Raw genomic sequence first — 21448 nt, forward strand, 5'->3', positions numbered from 1 at the left:
AAAATAGAAAAGTAAAAATAAAGACGCTAGACAAATAAATGAGAGAGTAAAAAAAAAAAAATGAACAAGAACAAGTGGTACATGGTTTGTGTCAAGAAATTGTATTTGACAAAGTAAAACATTTTCAAGTTCCGCATGACTTGAATTATAACAAGCATAAAGCGTTCAATATGATGCATTGACAAAGCACAATGGCAAACATTCAGATTTTAAAAATAGTATTACCATAACATTATATCTAAAAACATACAATACCCATGAAAATGAAGAAAAGGGAGGGTGAGGAAATGAAAAATGTATTCCTTTACAACCAGTGTGCCCATGGAGCCGGAATTTATCCCGCTTTCTATAGCATGAAATGGACAATAACAATTGCTTGCTAACCTTTGGATTGGACACTAGTCTATCACAAAGTACTATCCACCCGATCACTGTTGAGTGAACAGGGAGGGTCCAAAAAAAAAATATCTCGACCTCACATAGGATCAATTTCAGTCCTCTTTGCGTGTGAAACAAGTGCTCTCCCAACTGAGCTATCCAAAATTTGGAAGGATACAGTGTCACTAAAAGACTGTCACATTCATCCAGCCTGTCCCCCACTTCCTTCACTTTCTGCTTAACATGATGATGATCATGACAATCAATTTCAGCCCCAACACCCCCGCCTTTTCTCCTATTTCCGTTTCCCCTCTTCAACACACATTCTCCTAAATCCCGTCATTTGGTTTGCTTAAAAACATGAAAGCAATGCATAAGGAGAGAGGATAGAGAAGGTATAGGGCAAAATCATAAGGGAATGCTTGTCTGATGTAATATGGTAAATCTATATTTAATCAAATGCCAATCTCTGAAAATAAAAGCAAAATTTTCCTTTTAAAACTATGCACTAGAATTTGACTAAAATGAAAAGCATAGCATTCTATTAAAGGAGGGAATATTGAGCGTTTGACCAATTAAGTACATTATACATTTAAGAGAAATTCCTGGCATAAAATAAAAAGGAATAAATTAACAACCAAATTTTTAAAATAAAAATTGTAAAAACTATGTGTTTCAATTTTTTAAAATAACAAAACAGAAAAGCTTAAAAAACTATGCATTGCGAAATCAAATTAGATGTAAACTATGATACTTCGGAAGTCAAAGTAAGGGAAATAGAATTTTATAAAGAACTTTTTCACACTACCATCTAACAGAGAGTTAAGGAATAATAAATGGCAAACATCTTTTAAGACTGTCTGTCACTGTCATTGTACATGAATTCAACTCGAAGAGAATTGATGAAGACGAGGCGTCTTACATGTGGAGACAATGATTGCAAATAGTAGAAAACAAAAACGTTTAATGATATTATACAGTGTAAGTAACTTCGTTGAAACAGATGACTCACTTAATTGGACCAAAGAATGTCCTGCTCTTTTACTTTGGAGTTTTTGTTTGTTTTCGTTTCTTTGTATTACTATAGGATTGAAAATGCTTTGCTGAAATTATGCAGTTTCAATGAAACTACCTGCACTGTAATTAGAGTAAGAATAAATAAGTGACAAAATTCATGTGAAAACGATACATTGGTTCTTTTTTCCCCATGTAATCAAATTTGCTTTTGAGCTAAATAGCCAAAAATACATGTGAGGATCGCTTATAAAGGAATATGGTATCAAAACACAATTAACTTTCAATTTCCTCTGTGATCATTTATCATTAATTTTCTTAACCCTTGATACCACTAATACTATCTCAACCAAGATTATTTATCATGAGGCATTCTCAATCACATTAGCACTCATTCAATATTGCAAATAACTGTACTCTGTACTTATATTGTAGAATGTCCTTTAAAACTTATGGGAATCAGAATGATTTACATTTTCTACCATTATATAAATGTAAAGATTTCATAAGAAAAATTAATGAAGGCGTGGGACAAAGAAAAGCGGACATCTAGCCCTTAATACAAAAAGGGGTGAAAATTTTTTTAGAAGAGAATCTTAATGCATAAATTAAACTTTAATTCAACTAAATGAAGAGTGATAATTAATATAATCAGTAGTACTCTTTGCCAGTATCTTTTTTTTTTTTTTTTATCAAGCTCTTCTTCCAGTGTTTGGACAAAAAAAAAATTGTTTTTGTCTCTAACCCTTAACCCTTATTAGTAAATTTACTACAATATTATAGGGTTTAAAAAAAATAAATAATTATTATTTTTGCTACAATAGTTTTACTAGCAATAAGCCAATCATTATTGTTCCTTGGCATCTGCTGGTGGTTTGTCTTGTTTCTTCCCGCCTTTCTTGGCCTTTTTGGCTGCTTCTTCATCGATAGGGGCTGGTTTTACAAATGGAATCTTCTCATTGTAACCTGAAGGGAAGAATTGTTGGTAATGTTAGAGTTGATTATATGGATTATAAATGACTTTTTAATTCTTTATAAATATTCTTATACCGTCAATCAATTATGTATGGGATGATTTTTTTTTAAAATGATAGATTTACAAATTTTTAAAATACCAGAAAAGATAAGGCAGGAATGGTTCAACGAGAAACAGATGTAGATTCCAAGAGCACACTATCAATGTACTTAGTTTGAAATCACTTTTTAAAAAGTCTCATCTTGTCGCAAGCACAGGTCCCCACTAAGAGGAATACTCTCAAATGTTTACAAATCATGATATTCAAAACAAAAAAACAAAAATATAACAGCACATAACAGAGATATGCTTTACAAAGGGGAAAAAATATCATCACTACAAACCATAACTATACATTTGACTGTTTCTCTCCCAGTCAAGGATTCCAGCCAGGGTTAGGACAAAACTCAGTAATCTCATTCCAAGTCAAAGACAGAAAGCAAGTTGGAAAACACAAATAGAGGGAACAGAAGACACTTTAAATGCCTCCCTGCCCACTATGGGAGAACTAAAGACCCCACCCAGATGTACGCGTTTAAATGCCCTGAAAGAATGTAGTCCTTCAGAGCCATTAGGCCCGTACAAGGGCTGAGATTGATTCCAAGTGAAGAAAAGATATTTTTCCAACCCCCCCCCCCCCCCCCGTCCAACCAACAAAAAAATAAAATAAAATAAAAAATTGAACTTCTATATAGGGCAATATCCACTCAATGTGCTCAAAGCGCTTTTCAAGGGGTCCCTGGCCAACAGCAACATTTAACATATAGGACGGGACATGGCGCCTGTTAGGCGATATTACAATTTTTTTGGGACAGAGACAACGCTGTAAACGGCAAGGTACTCATTTTACACCTGAGTACAGCGAGATAATGTGAGTAAAGAGTCTTTTCTAAGGACTCAACTATGCGCCGAGTGAGGCTCGAACCCAGGACCTTCCCATCCGAAAGAGAGTGTCATGCCACTAGACCAAATAGCCGCACCCAAATACAAGTGATTGGGTAGAAATTACTTTACAATAGACTAGCATCCTATCCAAATGGAAGCAAACAATCGCTATTTATCCATTTCATGCTATAGAAAACGAGGATCAACACTGGCTCCACATGCCTAACTAATGATTGTGAAGGACTACTTTTATAAAGGGACTGATAATCTGCAAACCTGGAGGCATGAATTTCCTAATCGCCTCAGGCACGATCACACCGTCCTCTGTCTGGTTGTTTTCCAGGATAGCACACAAGACTCTGGTGGTGGCACACATGGTAGCATTCAACATGTGGATGAAGCTTGTCTGAAATCAATGCAACAACAACCAATGATTCACGAGTTTGACAAGATAAGAGAAAATGTTGTAGAATTGGAGTTGCATTTGAGGCAATCGCACTGTTTCATATTTTCACATTTTCTCCATAAAATAATGCAAGAAAAATTATTCCCAAAAATGCAAATGTTATTATTTTAATTTTATTTTGTTTTTAATAATGTTTCAAAAGCAAAATTTAAAATGTCCAAACACGACTCAGGATTCCTTACTAAGATTTAATTATTAGCCAAGTAGTTAATCAATTTAGCTATCAGGACCCTGTAACGATGATGATTAGTGTTAGGCGATATCACAAAATTTCGATATCGATACAATACAGTATTTCATCACTTGAAATATCGATATTTATAGATGCAAAGGAATTATACATCGATGTATTGAAAATCGATAAAAACTTTCGCGATAAACATGCTCGTCTCCCCCCTCGATATGATTCAATATTGTCATTCATATCAATATTTCAATACGATATGCCCAATACTAATGATGATTATTTTCACCCATTTGAACAATGACCACCCCCACTTTCATTAGACTTTGTTAATAGACAAAAGTATTGAAACTTGAAATGTAAAATATTGAGATAAAAAAATGGCTTTCCCACCTCCTGTCCCATTTTCTTTGTCTGTCCATATCGAATGCGTAATCGGCGTGACTGATAATCCAAGCAATTTGAGCATGACACCAGTTCTCGGAAGGCACCAGAGCCGGGGAACCACCCTTCCAAGTCTAGCTTTTTGGCTGCTGCATTGTTCAACTCTCCTGAAAGAAAAGGACATTAAAATTGGACATTTAGTGGATTCATTTCATACAGTTGATTTTTGTTTTGTTTGTTTGTTTTTAAGGGTTTTACGGCACATGCAACACATTTAGGTCATATAAGCGCCAGTAAAAAGGAAGAAAATGGGATAGTAAAAAGTTCTAGAATTACAATTAAAGCACAAAAGAAAAGGTGAGACAAAGGGAATTGGTTCAAATAGGGTAAAGATGTAGATTCCAAGACCACACCGTCAAAGTACTTAGTTTGAGATCACCTAAAATTCTCATCCAGACACAAGCACAGGTCCCAACTAAGAGGAACACACTCAAATGTTTACAAATCATGAGTTGATTTTTGGATAGCTCATAGAAATGTTAGTGTTATTCTCAGGCTAACCCTTCAGCAAGACTAGACTCCATGATATAAACAATACGATTGTCATTATTATGTGCAGATGGAAACTTGGGAATAGCGATGCCTGTCGGACATGTCAGACAGCTCCAGAGACAAGCAATCACATCGTCCTCCACTGTCCAGTAACTAAACTTGCAGGAGGCTATGAATCAGTTCTTAGGATGGAGGAAGACTTCTGAAGCTGGGTTGACGTAATGAATTTGGAGGTGTAGCCATATGCTGCTACTACTACTATACAATTGCAAAATAAGAGGTTCTGGAATAATCATTTCACCATAGTGATGAAAATAACCATAAGACTCTTATCATCCAAATTAAAACAAATTGGAAACCAATACATTATCAGTAAAATCTTATCTATAACTTGGTTTTTTTTTTTCATTTGTTTATCTAAAATATTTTTTAATTTGTCATTTCTCAAAATAGGCATGGGAGATGGAGACAGCCTTAATGTTAAGACCAAAAATCGAGGTATGTACCTGAAACAATGTTAACAACTCTGTATGGAATCCCAAGAGATTGGTAAAACTCTTCAGCATTGCCAATCATCTCATCGAACATCTCCCATGATTTGTTGTCTTCCGGAGAGGTCAAGCAAAACTGCTCTACCTGAAAGTACAATGGTGCACAAAAATTTAAGAGTCATAATTAATCTATCCCTTTCTTTCTTACTTATTAACAGACAAACAAACAAACAAAATGGTGCTTAGATGAGCCACGAATATAACTTTTATATCTTTTCAAAAAACAAAACAAGATTTATTTACATACCTAATTGCTTTTGCATTGTCTATTTGCAATTTTTTTTTTGTTGCCTTTTCTTGTTGTTGGCTTTATCAATTATGCTAAATTTAAAATAAAAAATTAAAATTCAACGTGCCCAAAGCGCTTTACAAGGAATCCCTAGCCAACAACACATGATGTGTAGGACGAGACACGATGCCTTTTATACAATATTACAATTCTTTTTCCGACAGAGATAACGCTGTTAACCAGTTACACATTTTACACCTGAGTATGGTGAAAGAATTGAGTAAAGTGCCTTTTCCAAGGACTCAACTATGCGCCGATCACAGCTGAACTCAAACCCTGGAACTTACGATACAGCATTTTGTGAAAATAATTTTTCAACTTTTTTTCTTTAAGAATAACATCCCTCTCTTCAAAATTTTGATCTATTTCAAATACGACAAGAAAGTTGATCAGGTCTTCTCGACTTATCTTGTCATTAAGTTGCAACTCAATGCATGGAAGATAATCACGACTGGTAAAGGTCTGTTTAATAGTCTTTATGATACTAAGATCTTGAGCAAAATTTCCAGTCTCAAACGTGCTTCAAACCAATGACTCACTACCGTTCGACTGGCCCATCACAATCACAGAGATATGTCAAGTTAAGGGGTGGTTTGGGTCTAATTATTAGGAAAATCCTTCAAAAATTTGATTTTGAGATTTTGGTGGGAAATGATATTTTATTATCTTAGAAATAATAAAATTGAAGTCTAAATTCTTAAAGTAGACTATAAAGGCACGAAATACACAGTCGAAAATGGTGCAGGTAGTAAGAAATGTGTGAAAAACGGAAGCCATTTTGCTATTTTCTCAATATGTCATTTTTCTAAGGGTATGGGAAACTGTGTCAAACGTTTCTCAGAATCTATTCAATGAAATTGTCTGAAAATTTCCACAGTTATCACAGAGATAATGTATTATGTCACCATAGAGTAATTTTTTTGATAAGATTTGTGATTTTTAAATTATAATCCTAAATCTGAATTTTTTACATCAATTTTGTCATAACATTTTGATTCTCAACTTTGTAATGATCTAATAAAAATTCCATAAGCTAAAGCCGTAAAATCTCTCTATGGTGACACACTATGGTACAATGTTGACAAGAGGGAAGAATATGGAGGTTATTCCTTCATAAGTTTTTGTGGAACGTTTGCCACAAGATTGTTATATTTCTTTATGTCAAACCCCCAAATTAGGTCGCAAAATGGGTATCAACACAGATAATTAAAATTTTTCACCATAAATGTTGTTTTTTAACCTATATTGATGATACAGAATGATTAAAACCGCCCAATATAGGTAATTAAAATTTTTTTAGAAAAGACCCAAACCGCCCCTTAAGACAAATTCAGTCCTTTCCTAAATAAACAAAATAAAATAAATTTCCCTTTATTCATCCCATGAAGAAATACTTCTCTTTAAGTCTATTGGGATGACTGGAATATACCAGATGTCTGCAGCAGTGCAGAGCCACAAAGTAAGCAAGGGCGAGGCCAGATAGTGCAGAAAGGAAGAATTGAGCTTTGTACCTAATGGGTATGAAGCATACACCATACTATTATGCCATGCTGCCTCACATCTTACCTTTTCAAACTGATGTACCCTGAAAATGCCTCTTGTGTCACGTCCATGGGATCCAGCTTCCTGTCTGGAAATATTAGATAGTGGTGGCAATTAATGTTGTTTGTTTATAAGGGTTTTACGGCGCTTGCAACACATTTATGTTATATCAGCGCCAGTAAAAAGGAAGAAAATGTGATCGTAAAAAGTTATAGAATTACAAATAAAGCACGGAAGAGAAAGTAAGACAAAGGGGAACTGGGAACAAATAGGGATCAGATGTAGATTCCAAGAGCATACCACCAATGTACTTAGCTAGAGATCACCTATAAGTCTCATCCGGACAAAAGCACAAAATCCAACAAAGAGGAATATACTCAGATGCTTACATTATACATTAAAAATAAATATAGTAATACATAACAGAGGGATGATTTACAAGGAAAAAAATATCATCTCTCAAAACAATAACTATGCATTTGACCTTTTCCCTCCCAGCCAGGGCCAGGACCAAAACCAAGTAATCTCATTCCAAGACAAAGACAGAAAGTGAAAGCATGTTGGAAAACAGACATAGGGGGATAGAAGACACAGTATGGCAGTATGGACCCCCTGCCCGCTGACAGATAGTGGTGGCAATTAATGACCATCGATCAATATATACAGAATTGACAGATAGTTTTGACATTTAAAGACTATCTATCAATATATACAGAATTGACAGATAGTAGTAACAATTAATGACCATCTATCAAAATATATAGAATTAACTTAATATGTCAAGATAAGATGTTTCACCAGACACTTTGGCATAGTGCCAGCTAAAAGTCCTCACCATATTTTCAGCATTTAAGACAATGTATTGAAACATATGAGGAGTTAATTGAGGTTTGAAATCTGCCAGGTTAAAAAGGTTTGATTTTAATTGAAACTACCATTTTTTAAAAGTTGAGCTTTTATATAGCGCAATGTCCACTAAATTTGCTCAAAGCGCTTTACAAGGAGTCCCTAACTAACAGCAACACTTAAAATGTAGGATAAGACATGACACCTGTTAGGTGGTAATACATTTTTTTCCGACAGAGACAACTCTGTTAATGGCCAGGTACTCATGTTACCCCGGAGTATGGTGAGAGAATGTAAGTAAAGAGCCTTTTCAAAGGACTCAACTATGCGCTCACGAGGCTTGAACCCAGGACCTTCCGATCTGAAAGCGAGTGTCATATCACAAGACCACATAGCCGCACAAAAGAAAAAGACAAATCTTAGATTTGTCTATAAATCTGTTTCGCTGAATTTTATATGAGCCAATTATTGAGCACATTTAGTGGATATTGCGCTTTATAAAAGCTCAAGTTTTTTTGTTTTTTTAATGCTTTTAAACAGATATAATGGAGCTAAACTTGGAAATAGATGCAATAGGAACTTAAATATGAGTGCTTTCAATTATTTTCTTCAAAAATAAAAATCTGGAATGACAATATCTAAACTTGGCCAAATTTGGCCCTCAAAAATCTTTATGTACCAGTATTATCGCGTAAGTGGTAAGTCTACTATCAATAGTATCAGTGATTCTCTAACCTGAAGCAGGTAGAATATCCCATGTATCTTATAGGCATCGATTCGGTGGGCATCCATTCATCTCGGTGGTATGCGGCAATAGGCTGTTCAGATGTGGCAATCAGGTACTTCTCATCTAGGTCATTCTCCTCCTTGCCAGATGATTTACCCACAACCTGTCAGAATGTTATGCAAGCCCGATTATATACCATTTAAAATATATTCAGCTAGTTTTTGCAATAATGTTTTTAAAAGATTATTATCTATTTTTATATGGGTATCGTTTATTTCTGTCATTATATACTCAGATTTCTGAAAAGATCACAATTTTAATAACAAACTGAAAATAATAAATTCTACAACATTCCAACTAATAGATCCCCCCCCCCCTCTAAAAAACCAAAACCAAAACCGAGAGCAAAATATTTTTTTTAAAGTAAAAAACATTGCTAATAATATGTAATTTGGGACAGGCTGCATTGTCCTTGTCATTAACTTTGGAATAATACAACATTAAATGGATAAAAGATGTGGAAAGAGGCCAAATGGTGAGCCAAGGTGCTATAAATTGCTGGTACCTACCTTGTACAATTCCTCGTCAAACTGGGAGAGCTGTGCTACCTCCTGCATGACCTCCTTCCTCATGAAGAAGGGGGTCAATAAGGGGACGTATCCCTTTGTGTGCAGAATGGACATTGCATGATTGATGAGGGCCTGTTCCATGAATACCAGTGGACCCTGGAGAGGATAAATATAGATGATGATTATGATGATGATGATGATGATGAATTAATCATGTAAAGGTAGTTGGAGAGTAATAAAAAAAAATCATTGTATTATTCTTCCCATTTTTGGCCCAGGAGAGGTTTGCGTCTTGTCTGACATATTCTTAATGTGACCCACCGTATCAATCTGATATTATGTTGGATTGAACTAAAGAAGAAAACAGAATTAGGATTTTTTTTTATTTAAAAAAATTTTAATATACAATGTCCATTCTGAATGCATTAATACTTATTCAAATATTAGGTTAAGCTTAAAATTCAAATTTATGCATCAAATTTACCCTGGCATAAAACCATTTCGAGATGATGGCTCACATATATTTTGTTCTTTATTAACAAAATAACATTAAAATGTTGTGCATTCAATTCAACAAAACTCTTGAAAGCAAGAAATATTCATCAACTTATCCCCACAATTTTAATGGTAAAAATCAACTCAAAATTTAAAATTTGTTATGATTCACCAGTTCAAGAACCCTCCAGTCATCTTTTAAAAATCTCAACAAAAAAATTATTAAAAAAAACATTTTTTTTTTTTTAAAGGCTATTCTTTCCATACCTTAAGATAATATCCACGACCCCCAGAGGTTACTGCACCACGTTCGTTGTCGGCACCGTCAACCATCACCACCAGATCGACGTGAGAGTATTTCTTCTTGGTTGATGAATCTCCAAATGTCCTCTCCACCCCATTGTTATCCTTAAGCGAATCAGAAAAATATAAACATTAGTTGAGTGTCATGACACAAGACCAGAAAGAAAGCTAGATTCATTACTCAGATTGCATGAGAGTATTTTTCTTGGTCGCTGAGTCCCCAAATGTCCTCTCCATTCCATTGTTATGCTTACATGAATCAGAAAAATATAAACATTAGTTGAGTGTCATGACACAAGACCAGGAAGAAAGCTAGATTCATTATCCAGATTGCATGAGAGTATTTTTCTTGGTCGCTGAGTCCCCGAATGTCCTCTCCATTCCATTGTTATCATTACATGAATCAGAAAAATATAAATATTGAGTGTCATACCACAAGACCAACAAGCTAGATTCACAACCCGTGAATGACTATATACAAAATTACTTAACAATTTACCACAAACACACACACACACACAACATGGGCATTTATATAGCGCAATATCCACTAAACATGCCCAAAGCGCTTTACAATGGGTTCCAAGCCAACAGCAACAATTAACATGTAGGACAGAGGACAAGACATGACACCTGATGTTAACGGCCAGGTACTCATTTTACACAAAACCACATAGCCACACATATACACATAGATGCATGCAAACAGAAACACACACACACAGACACACACACACACACACACACACATGCAGGCAAACAAACGAACACATACAAACACACGCACATCTGTCCAAACCAACAGAATGATTAGCCGGGTCTAATAAAGACTAATAAAAATAGGCTTCGTGTCATCTTAAATGATAACCTAGTAGAGAAATCGTCTTGTGGACCAAGTGCATGATGTGCTAGTGCATCGATAATGCCAGAATCATCCGCCTGGTGTTTCATACTATTCCTTGACAGACTGGTATTGATTTGGGTCTGGTAACCCAAATTGATAGGGTCTCATTGTTGGAATGAAAATACTCCAAAACCCACGCAAAATATTCACATTATTCCTCTTTTTCCCCCCCCCCCCCCCTCTCTCTCTCTCTCTCTCTCTCTCTCTCTCTCTCTCTCTATCTATCTAACTGTCTCTCTTTCTCACACTATATAAAGAGCTTGATTATTTATATTAGGAGAATTTTTCCTAAGAAATAAGCATGAACACAGCGCCTATAAAGATTGGTCAATAATTCACAAATATAGCACATCAAATTCAGGATTTTTAAAATCAGTTCATAAAATAACGAATAAGAAAGAAATCTAAAATAAAAGTAGTCTACATCCTATAAGAAAAAAAAAATAAAATATATATATATAGTGATGTATCTAATAACAAGTTATTTAAAAAATAAATAAATAAATAAATAAAAAAGAGGTCAAGGGCGGCAGAAGTCAAATAATGTTTAGTGTTTCGGTAAGATACAAATTAAATTTGCTTAAATGGTACAACTACCATCGGACCTCAGATATACGAAGCTACCAAGCTGTATATATGTTGTACAATATTCCCTTCCTTGTCATCTATATTATGCGTGATAAACATAATCTTATGAATACTACCATCTTTTCCTTAATATATTAGATTTATTTAATGAATCGAGATAAATTCGTAAGAATTTAATTTTTTAAATCTAATTGGTGTTTGTTTTTGACCTAAACAGTGCTAATAAAAATTTTGTGGGCAAAAAAAGAAAAAACAAATACTTAAAAAATAGTTGCTTCCCTTCAAAAGTAAAACTATAAGAATTAACTATTTTTGTATCAGTACACCATTATTTCCCTTTAACAAAGAATTATAGAGGAAAATATCGTCATTCAATCAATTACAAAAAGAGCAAATAGCAGTTCTTCGATTTATTTTTTAAAAGGCAGGAGCGATGTGTACACCTTAGCAGATGTCAACCCATTTTGGATTTTACTTTATTTCTTTAATTTATTTTCAAAATTACCGTTAATTTAAATGTAATTACTAAGAATAAAATAAATTATTAAAAAAAAAAAAATTAATTAAAAAAAAAAAATTATATCAAATACTTTTAGAATGCTATTATTCCCAAAGCTGGCCATATTGGAACAAAATGTTAATTTTATGGCGTCCAAATCGCCTGTTAGGCTCCCTTTTTGTAATCATATTACTATAATGCTAGTCGCCTCCAATAGACAGATATTATAAATCTGACAGGGTTGAAGCTAATTTTGCCTAGTCATCAATTCACAAAAAGCTAAAATGAGAATGATTTTGTTACCTATAGTTTTATTAATGGTTGTGCTACATACGTTTTTGTTTTAAAATGTTAGAGCGAGATGGGCACTCGTTGGCCTTTTTGCAACTCATATTCTAAAACTTGGAAGAGGGCCTTCCTGATTTTTCCCAAAATTGATATTTATTAATGAGCTTAGGATTATCATATATATATCAACGTGCCCATATTTGCAGGTCTGATAACCAAGCTCAAATATGGGCCTAGTTTAACATTGTTGTAATGGACAATAGTTTGCATTGGTGTTTGATAGTATTTCCATCACAACAATAAGACCATATAATTTGGGTTATCAGACCTGCAAAGAAGCGCTTGTCGTCAAATACCAATTTAATTTAAGCAAATATATTTTACGCAGGTAATGCAAGAAAAGTTTGACCATAATAAAAAAAATTATCTTTAAAATTTTGAGCTTATTTTAAAACTTGAAAATTGTATACTAATCCATGAAAAAATATTTTCAAAATTATCATGAAAACACAGCAAATGAGTTGTTTGTTTCTTTTAAATATAAGTTAAAATTTTCTATAAGTGCAACCAACCATCATGAGTAAAACTATTAATTTCATGAATTTTTAAACCTAATTGACATTGTAGAAGATGTCAAAACTGACGGATAGAAAAGCTAAAATGGATTCAAAGTTAATTTTAGACAGTTTGTCAATGAAGTACACAAATCAAAACAACAACGAATTAACAAAACCAACATTATCATAATATTGTAAATAAACCTGAATTAAATAAGTTAACACACAAAGAAGTTAGTAGGAGGATTTGAGAGAGCAAAAAAAGAGGAAGTTCTGATGAGAAAGAGGAATCAATTTACATTCGTGAAATAAAGGCTGCAGCAATATATTAATTGATTCGAATAGTTTCATATGTGGGAATTATAATTAAAGTAATTCAATTTTATTTTAAAAACTTGAGCTTTTATAGAGCACAATATCCACTATATGTGCTCAAAACACTTTACAAAGGGCCACTAGCCAACAGCAACACGTAACATGTAGAACGAGATATGACGCCTATTAGGCGAAATTACAATTTTTTCCCCGACAAAGACAACGCTGTTCACGGACAAGAACTCATTTTACACCTGAGTACATAGAGAGAATGTGAGTAAAGAGAGGAAAGTGAGTGTCATACAACAAGACCACGTAAATATTTTTTTCTTTTTTAAAGAGAAAGATGTTATTCTATTTACAATTTTTTACAAAGGCAATATCACAATTACTGCTTATAATATATCAAGCTCAGTGTTAGCACTTTAAGGCTTCCTAACAAGAGATGGGGGAAAATTTTCCATGTATCAAATATATTCTCTAGACAGAATGTTAGCCTGTATAAAAAAAAATAATTTACAGAATTTATACCGTAATGAATTGCCTCAAAAGAAAATGAATGATTCTGCGAAAAGTGGAATGGTAGAGGCCTATGTATTACTGTGGATGACGACTAAGATAATGATAATAATTGATCTTTGAAGATTGATGGCTATCCTATAACATTACATGTAAATATATGGTCAGTTTCAAGAACAAGCAGGCTATCCAGTATTATAAAAGGGTATGACTGAGTTACTTGGATACAGTCTTTTAACATTAGACCTCTTTCAGGGATGCCCTGTGACAAAACCAAAAAAGCCTGAAAATTTTTCTTGTACAGAGAATATGTGAAAATATTGCTTACAAAGCTTCTCTTCATCAAATGGTATCTTCCTAACTTCATAGAAAAGTATATATATCTATCTAGCTTCCCCTTATGCATTGCCTTTAAACATATAAAACTTTCATCTAAAAAAAAAAATTTTAAAAAGCAAACAAATGCTGATCAAGATCAGCCGGAAGATTTCAAAAAGGCCAGTATTCCGACTTCGGCAGGAGAAAGGGCATCCCTGCTCTTATATGTGTCAGTGCATGACATAATCAGTCGGTAGGTGAAAATTTTGGATTTGCATTTTTTTTTTTCATTTTCAGAAAGAATATGCTCACCAGAGCATTTCACTCTTTAAGATTCAACCCGACAAAAACCGACAACGGCATAATATTCATGGGTGGGGTAGCCAAAACTGGCCTCAGTAAGTAAAATCTAATCGTTGTGAAGGAAATGACAGGCCCTGTCACTGTCGCAGGATGTTTTCAGCTTTGATTTTTATAGATTTGCCGACAGAAAATAAAATATGTTGTAGAAATTGCGAGTTAAATCCTATTTTATTTGCAGGTGAAAATCATTGACATTGCACTTTGTTTGGTAAAAATCGGGGGAAAATTACGTCTTTGGTGATGAAAAATGACTTTGATAACAATTTTTGTAAATTAAAAAAAATATTATGAATAATCTATAACTCCCTTATTTGTGGGGCGATTTTGTCATTCATGGTATCAATTTTATTGTAATAAAGAGATAGGAACTTCAGAGTTATTTTTTCTGATGCGAAATTATTACTTTGTAATTTTAGCACTAAGAAAAGTACTTGGTAAATAAATTTGTTACACCTCTTTGATCAACCGCCACCGTCATTCGTGTAGAATTGTGAGTCACAAGCTATCTATCCAGATGGCTGATACGCCGCTTCTCGCCGTCCATGTATAACGCTATTGTTATGCAAGGAATATAACACCTTTTTGAGTAGGCCTAAAAGCTAAGATCTAAAAGTAAAAAATATAATTCTGAGGAATTTGAAAGTCACATTGTTGAAATCTGCTTGAAAAAAGAAGAACATTGGTCCTTATTTCAGAAAAATCGGTTGAAAACCAACTGTTTTACGAATAAATTTGATTTTAAAAATTGCTTTTGTTTATTTTAGCTTTTTTTAGCAACTTTTTTATTTTCTTGATTTTTATATCATTGGTTATATCTCAATGAGACGAGATCAGCGATATACTTTTTTCAAATGTAACTAGAACATAATTTGGCTTTTTTACCTATCAACCATGCCTGGATAATTTATTCAACAACGTGGTGATTGTGACGCAACTATGCGATGAGCGTCTTCCATTGTTTCAGCGATGACTCAATGTATTGTTGACGGCTGTTGACACGTGAGCTGCCAGAACGACCAATCGGTGAAGGGTCAAGATGCTCAATAGCCAAACGTTCTTCAATCAAAAAACTTAAGAACTCACGAGAACAAAAGTTTGAAATGTGGTGATGGACGGATCTATGAAATCGTTTCTGGGCGGAGTTTAGTCATGAGTGACCGTAGAAAACGAAAAGGCGACTGCAGATATCAGAGGGTAGGCTTATATCATCAAAGGATGTCTACATGATTGACATGGCCATATAGGGAACTCATTATCTACTCCCCCAAAAAGAATCTGAACACGAGAGGGTTAAAGTAATCGGGTGATTTTTCATGAAGTTATGGTCAGATGTACGAGAAAGGTATCCAGCAACTTTTCTCAAATTTCATACTTTTTCAACTTGACTAGCTGTAAAAAATATTTAGAAGTGAAATTAAGCTTTGATATTTCCCCGACAAGAACTCAATTTTTATAAAATTTGACCTTCCAACTAAACTTGGCAATATCTCAGTTCAAACCTTTTCACCATCCGACTGATTATGTCATTAACTGTAACATATTTTTAAATCATCCATTTTAATAAGATTTTAAGCTTTAAAATAAAACAGTATTAAGCACTGAGCAAAATTTGGTTTGGGCTTCATTTTTTTTAAGTGAAAGAAAGTTATTAAGAAAAGTTTCGGAAAATTATGGGATAACATTCTTATCCTTAAAACTGTCCATATGTGCCAGAGCAACAACAACAACAACATAATAACAACATCAACACTGATAAAATCAATAGCATCTTAAGATCACTATTGTACACTATTTATTTACACTATCGTACCAATAAAGACTTTTGTGTAGAAACAATAACCGATTGAGCAAACCTGGAGAAGATATGTAGAAGTGGCACTCCTTGGTTTTTTTTTTTGTTTTTAAGGGTTTTACGGCGCTTGCAACACATTAAGGTTATATCAGCGCCAGTAAAAAGGAAGAAAATGGGATAGTAAAAAGTTCTAGAATTACAATTACAGCACCCAAGAGAAAGTAAGACAGAGGGGAACTAGGAACAAAAAGGGATCAGATGTAGATTCCAAGAGCATACCGCCAATGTACTTAGTTTGAGATCACCTATAAGTCTCATCCGGGCACAAGAACAAAATCCAACAAAGAGGAACACACTCAAATGCTTACATTATACATTAAAAATAACAAATAGAATAATACATGACAGAGAGATGATTTACAAGGAAAAAAAATATAATCTCCCAAAACAATAACTCTGCATTTGACTGTTTCCCTCCCAGCCAGGACTCCGACCAGGGCCAGGAAAATGACCAAGCAATCTCATTCCAAGACAAAGACAGAAAGTATGTTGGAAAACAGATATAAGGGGATAGAAGACACAGTATGTACCTCCCTGCCCGCTATGGGAGGTCAGGATCCCCACCCAGTGGCACTCCTTAATGACGGCCTTACGTGTAGATGAAACACCACAGAGGGTAGAGTAAGTAAGTTATTGTGCATATATTCATCTGGCAAAAATGTATTATTTTCAGCATATCATTGTTCTTATTAGATAACAAATTTTTTTTAAAAATTAACATACCTCATCATTACTAATGATACAAGAATCGTGAAGCAAGTTTCCAATTTCCTTCATGGCTTCATTCCGTTCCGTTTCTGATGTTGCCATTTTAACATCGTTATCTTTCATCATATTGTCCAACTCCACACGAATCTTCTTAATCTGAGTCACAGTCAGTGGCTGAAAATAGATTTAACAAAAAAGCTTTAATAACATAAATGATAATGATAATCTAAGAATAAAATGATGCTGATATTAATGACAGTAAAATTAATAAAATAATATCACAATATAGTAATAATAAGGGTGGCGGTAGAGGGGGGAGGGGGGGGAATCAACAAAGAACGTGTCACATTCATCGTTTATACCTTTAGTTTGTCTTGGGTGAGCTCCTCTATATTACTCAACAAGTCATCAGGTAATTTGTCATCATCTCCTACTGGCTCCTTCTTCTGCAGAAAACAAAATTTTATTTATTGATTATATGTAATGTAGACTACAGCTGATCACATATTCTTCTGAACAATTCTACTTTCTTAGAAACCCTGATTATAATGTTTTCGGCAAAGAATTTTATAAAATTTGATTGCAACCAAAGAAAGATTTTTTTAGAATATGTGCAATTCAATAAGTTGGATCTTATACACTGATGATATTCAAAACTCAATTAGATATATTTTCATAATAATTTTTGATCAAACGAGTATTTTTGGGGGAAAATTTATTCTCACACTCATTCAACACGTTGGATATTCTGTGCCTCTTTTTGAAACTAGGAGAAAAATATTGTATTATTCCTATCATTAGATGCACAGTGCATATATGAGTGCTCATATACTCTTACCTAATATCATTTTAAGCACAGAAATCTGTTAGGTCACTCTCTTTACTAAATTGTAATAATATATTCTGCAGTAGCTTGCGACGTATTATTGTAATTATGTCACCTGTATATGTGTGTGCTTTTACTTTTTTCTTTTCTTTTTATATTTTTTGGAGAGGAGGTGAGGGCGGGGTCACAAAAAGCAGCACAGTATGTTTAAAATTAGAAACATTTCCACACCCCACAATACACTTGCTATGATTATTAACAAATGAGAAGCTAATAATGAGAAAAATGTTAGGAAAAAATTGACTAGGGTTGATAAGTTTAATCACAATAATGTGATAAACATACAATTGCCAACGTTGCTGCTTCTAACTAATATCTAAAAAATACTTTACGTTACATGTATTCCAGTTGTGAAATTCAAAATCTCTCACCTTCATCTTATCTCCTATTTCTTTGCTGCAAACATTTTTCAACTTGTTGAAGAGATCTGCCCTGAATCGCACTGAAAGAGAAGGATTTTTGAAAAATTGAAAATGGCCTAACAATCAATAAGACCTCATGAGTGGCAATTCAGAGCCATGAGGCTCGTGGAGCTGGGGTTTATCCTGTCCAAAATAGTTTTGTACTAGCTACATTGATAATCTAACGCAGATGTGAATGTGAGGTGAGAATACTGCTTCACTTTCACTTCTTTGTCAAGGATGAAGGATGGAGATCGCTTTTCTTTTATTTCATGTGTTGTCATCGTGAGGACGATTCGTCACTTAAAATGTCAATTTGGCAATAGTTTGATAAATAGTGAGCTGGGAAATCTAGGACAATTAAGTGACAGTCCAACAAGATGACTGACAATACAAACGCATTCACTACACTACAATTACAATCACACGGTGCACGTGAATGCGACAGCACTTGTACTTGTCCTGTACTGTCATGTCAAAATACGGGTCTCTGGGATTGGGATACTTTTAACCCCACTGAAACATTTAATCTATAATAAATAAAAGTCAAAGGACCTAGTATAGATAGACATCAACTGAAAAAAAAAATACTCACATTTTCGCCAGGTTGCATCATGCTCCACAACTTTATCAACCAAACCAACATCTTTGAATCGCTTTCTCTGATTTTCCCTTATTTTTTCGGGATCTCCACCTTTATCGGCGCGGAAGAGTTCAATGTCTAGAACCATTGTAAGAGTTCTGGTGAAAGTCAAACCAATTAAAATAAAATTGAGAGAGAAAAAGACTAATTTGGACCTATTGTCAATCCAACTTGATACACTATAACAGGGTTGCCAGATTATTTTTCAACAAAATGCCAGGGAAGACTCAAAAAATGCCAAAACACTCAAAAGATGCCAAAGTCTGTTGACTCCCACCCCCACTAAGAAAACTACTCACTTTTGATAGACAATTTACTATCATATCCTGGTGGCTTGCGTGTTTTCTTTTCTTTTCTTTTCTTTTTTTTTTTTTTTTTTTTTTTTTTTGTTTTTTTTTTTTTTTGAATTATACTAAATTTCCTGTTGGGGTAATTATTTACCTACTGACTACTAAGTGGAGTGCTAAACCACTACACCACGGTTGGATTTTAAGAATGAAAAAGAAATGTGAAGATGTTTGTTTTTTACGCGTTTAGAAATAATTAAGAAAAGGTGTCATTTGAAGTATAATATACAAGAAAAGAAAATGCCAAATGAAAATGCCAAATGCCAAATGATTTTTCTAATGCCAAACGGTTTTCAAAAATGCCAGATTTTGGAATCTGGCATTTAAAATGCCAAACTGGCAACCCTGCACTATAAAGTTGTCTGCTACACACACTCACTTCACCACAGAACACAAGTGTTGGGTTATTTGATCGCTTTTACTCGATCGACGATCGAGCGCCAAGCCACGAGTCAGTGCTCGATCTCAATGCCGGAAGAGCGAGTTAGTAAAACGATTACTCGATCGTAAAACGATCAGGCGGGTTGTGAGCTTGAGACGATCTTGACACGTGAGACGAGCTTGAGACGATCAGGATTCGAGCGAGCGGAGGGGTAACGAGTGTTTCGAATCATTTCAAATTCAAACGATCACAGTTTGCCATCCGATACCAATCGCCAATGTTTGCACACGGTAGTCTGTGGTTCTTCCACAGCCCTCACTCCTTGTCAGATGTTAGTGTGTCTGGGTGGCAGTGGCAGGGAAATTCGTATAGGTGTATCACGCGTGTGTGACAAGACTTCATTAAACCTACTAAAGTTTGACTATCACACACACACACACGCACTCACACACACATACACACACACACACACACACACACACACACACACACACTAAGGCTATTTCTATGACACACACGCATCCCTCTATCAATGAACACTCCTACAGTAGTGCGGCTATGTGGTCTAGTCATGACGTAACTATAGGTAGTACTCTAGTCGACCATGGGTCTCGTGCATTATAATGGTCTAGTGGTATGACACCCGCTTTGGGATCGGAAAGTCCTGGGTTCGAGCCTCGCGCTCGTGCATAGTTGAGTCTTTGGACAAGGCTTTTTACTCACATTCTCGAACCGTACTCAGGTGTAAAATGAGTACCTGGCCGTTAACAGCGTTGTCTTTGTCTGAAAAATTGTAATATCGCCTAACAGGCGGCATGTCCCGTCCTACATATCAAATGTTGCTGTTGACCGGGGACCCCTTTACAAAGCGCTTTGATCACATTAGTGGATATTGTAAAGCTCAATTTTTTAAAGTAAAACATTAGCTTTGAATATGGAATGTTTCAATTTTAGATGCCTGTGTATTCTTTGTTAGTTCCCATCATCATCATCATCATCATCAGGGGCAGCGGTACGGTCTTTGGTTGGCACCCGAAAGGTACCGAGTTCGATCACCCGCCGCTGAGTGGTCTTGAGCAAGTCACCTTGCCCTAACTAAATTTGCGGCGCTGCACTGCGGCTATCGCTTGGGTTATTCCAGTCTTCCCTTAGAATAGACCCAAAAGACGAATCTCCCCTATGGGATGAATAAAGGGAATTATGTTTAATTTATTTATCATCACCATCATATCAGCGGGATCATCATCATCACCACCACCCTAATAATAATGGATAAAATAAATATCAACACATTTCAATGTAATAATCAATCTAAAATCAATCAGTGCTCCTAAAAGACCCTTTGATTTCTTTGTCTAATTCGTTCCATACTTTTGGAGTCCCGACAAAGAAAGATTTTCAGCTAACTATAGTTTATATATGGGAATATTAATCAGTCGTTTATATTGGAATCGGAGTTGTCTAGCAGGTGTATTAGTTCAAAGCGCATTTCCAAGGATTTACCATGCTCAATGAACTTCACAATATTTTATTTAATTTATTCCTCCGGCACGCCATATCGACCATACATCCATTTCGTACAGTAGGTACCGATCGCTGTTTGGAGTCTTTTTGTATTAAAGCTCTTTACAATACCCGTCATTGCTTATAAGATAAGAATTCATTCACACCTGAGTCA

General features: G+C 34.7%; 2 protein-coding genes across 5 annotated transcripts in view; both read right to left on the minus strand.

Moving 5' to 3' along the window:
- Window positions 1-21448, minus strand: part of LOC144975196 (actin-related protein 8-like) — a 407315-nt gene that overhangs the window by 56207 nt on the left and 329660 nt on the right. The window lies entirely within an intron of this gene.
- On the minus strand, window positions 85-19784 carry LOC144975185 (putative serine--tRNA ligase, cytoplasmic). Of its 2 annotated transcripts, XM_078919001.1 has the most exons (13): window positions 19740-19784; window positions 18994-19220; window positions 18369-18439; window positions 17474-17557; window positions 17127-17285; window positions 10165-10305; window positions 9403-9558; window positions 8842-8996; window positions 7285-7348; window positions 5385-5514; window positions 4336-4493; window positions 3569-3698; window positions 85-2358 (listed from the first exon to the last, which is right to left on the minus strand). In XM_078919001.1, the coding sequence occupies exons 2-13, from the start codon at window positions 19127-19129 to the stop codon at window positions 2240-2242; spliced, it is 1503 nt and encodes a 500-aa protein (XP_078775127.1). In that variant the 5' UTR covers window positions 19130-19220; window positions 19740-19784; the 3' UTR covers window positions 85-2239. The 2 variants fall into 2 exon arrangements, with proteins under 2 accessions (XP_078775127.1, XP_078775128.1); XM_078919002.1 differs by lacking the exon at window positions 19740-19784 and having other exon boundaries at window positions 18994-19231.

This window comes from Berghia stephanieae, chromosome 6, assembly GCF_034508935.2.
Source record: "Berghia stephanieae isolate SIO BIC M18660-M18661 chromosome 6, UCSD_Bste_1.3, whole genome shotgun sequence".
NCBI lineage: Eukaryota > Metazoa > Mollusca > Gastropoda > Nudibranchia > Aeolidiidae > Berghia > Berghia stephanieae.

What these genes read in the sequence shown, in the direction of transcription:
- LOC144975185 (XM_078919001.1), bottom strand. Translation starts at nt 19,129, where the DNA reads ATGGTTCTAGACATTGAACTCTTCCGCGCCGATAAAGGTGGAGATCCC. An exon ending in GTATCATTAGTAATGATGAG is followed by an intron (nt 10,306 to 17,126) that starts GTATGTTAATTT and finishes GATTCGCTTAAG; the next exon opens with GATAACAATGGGGTGGAGAG. An exon ending in GTCGTGGATATTATCTTAAG is followed by an intron (nt 9,559 to 10,164) that starts GTATGGAAAGAA and finishes TATCCTCTCCAG; the next exon opens with GGTCCACTGGTATTCATGGA.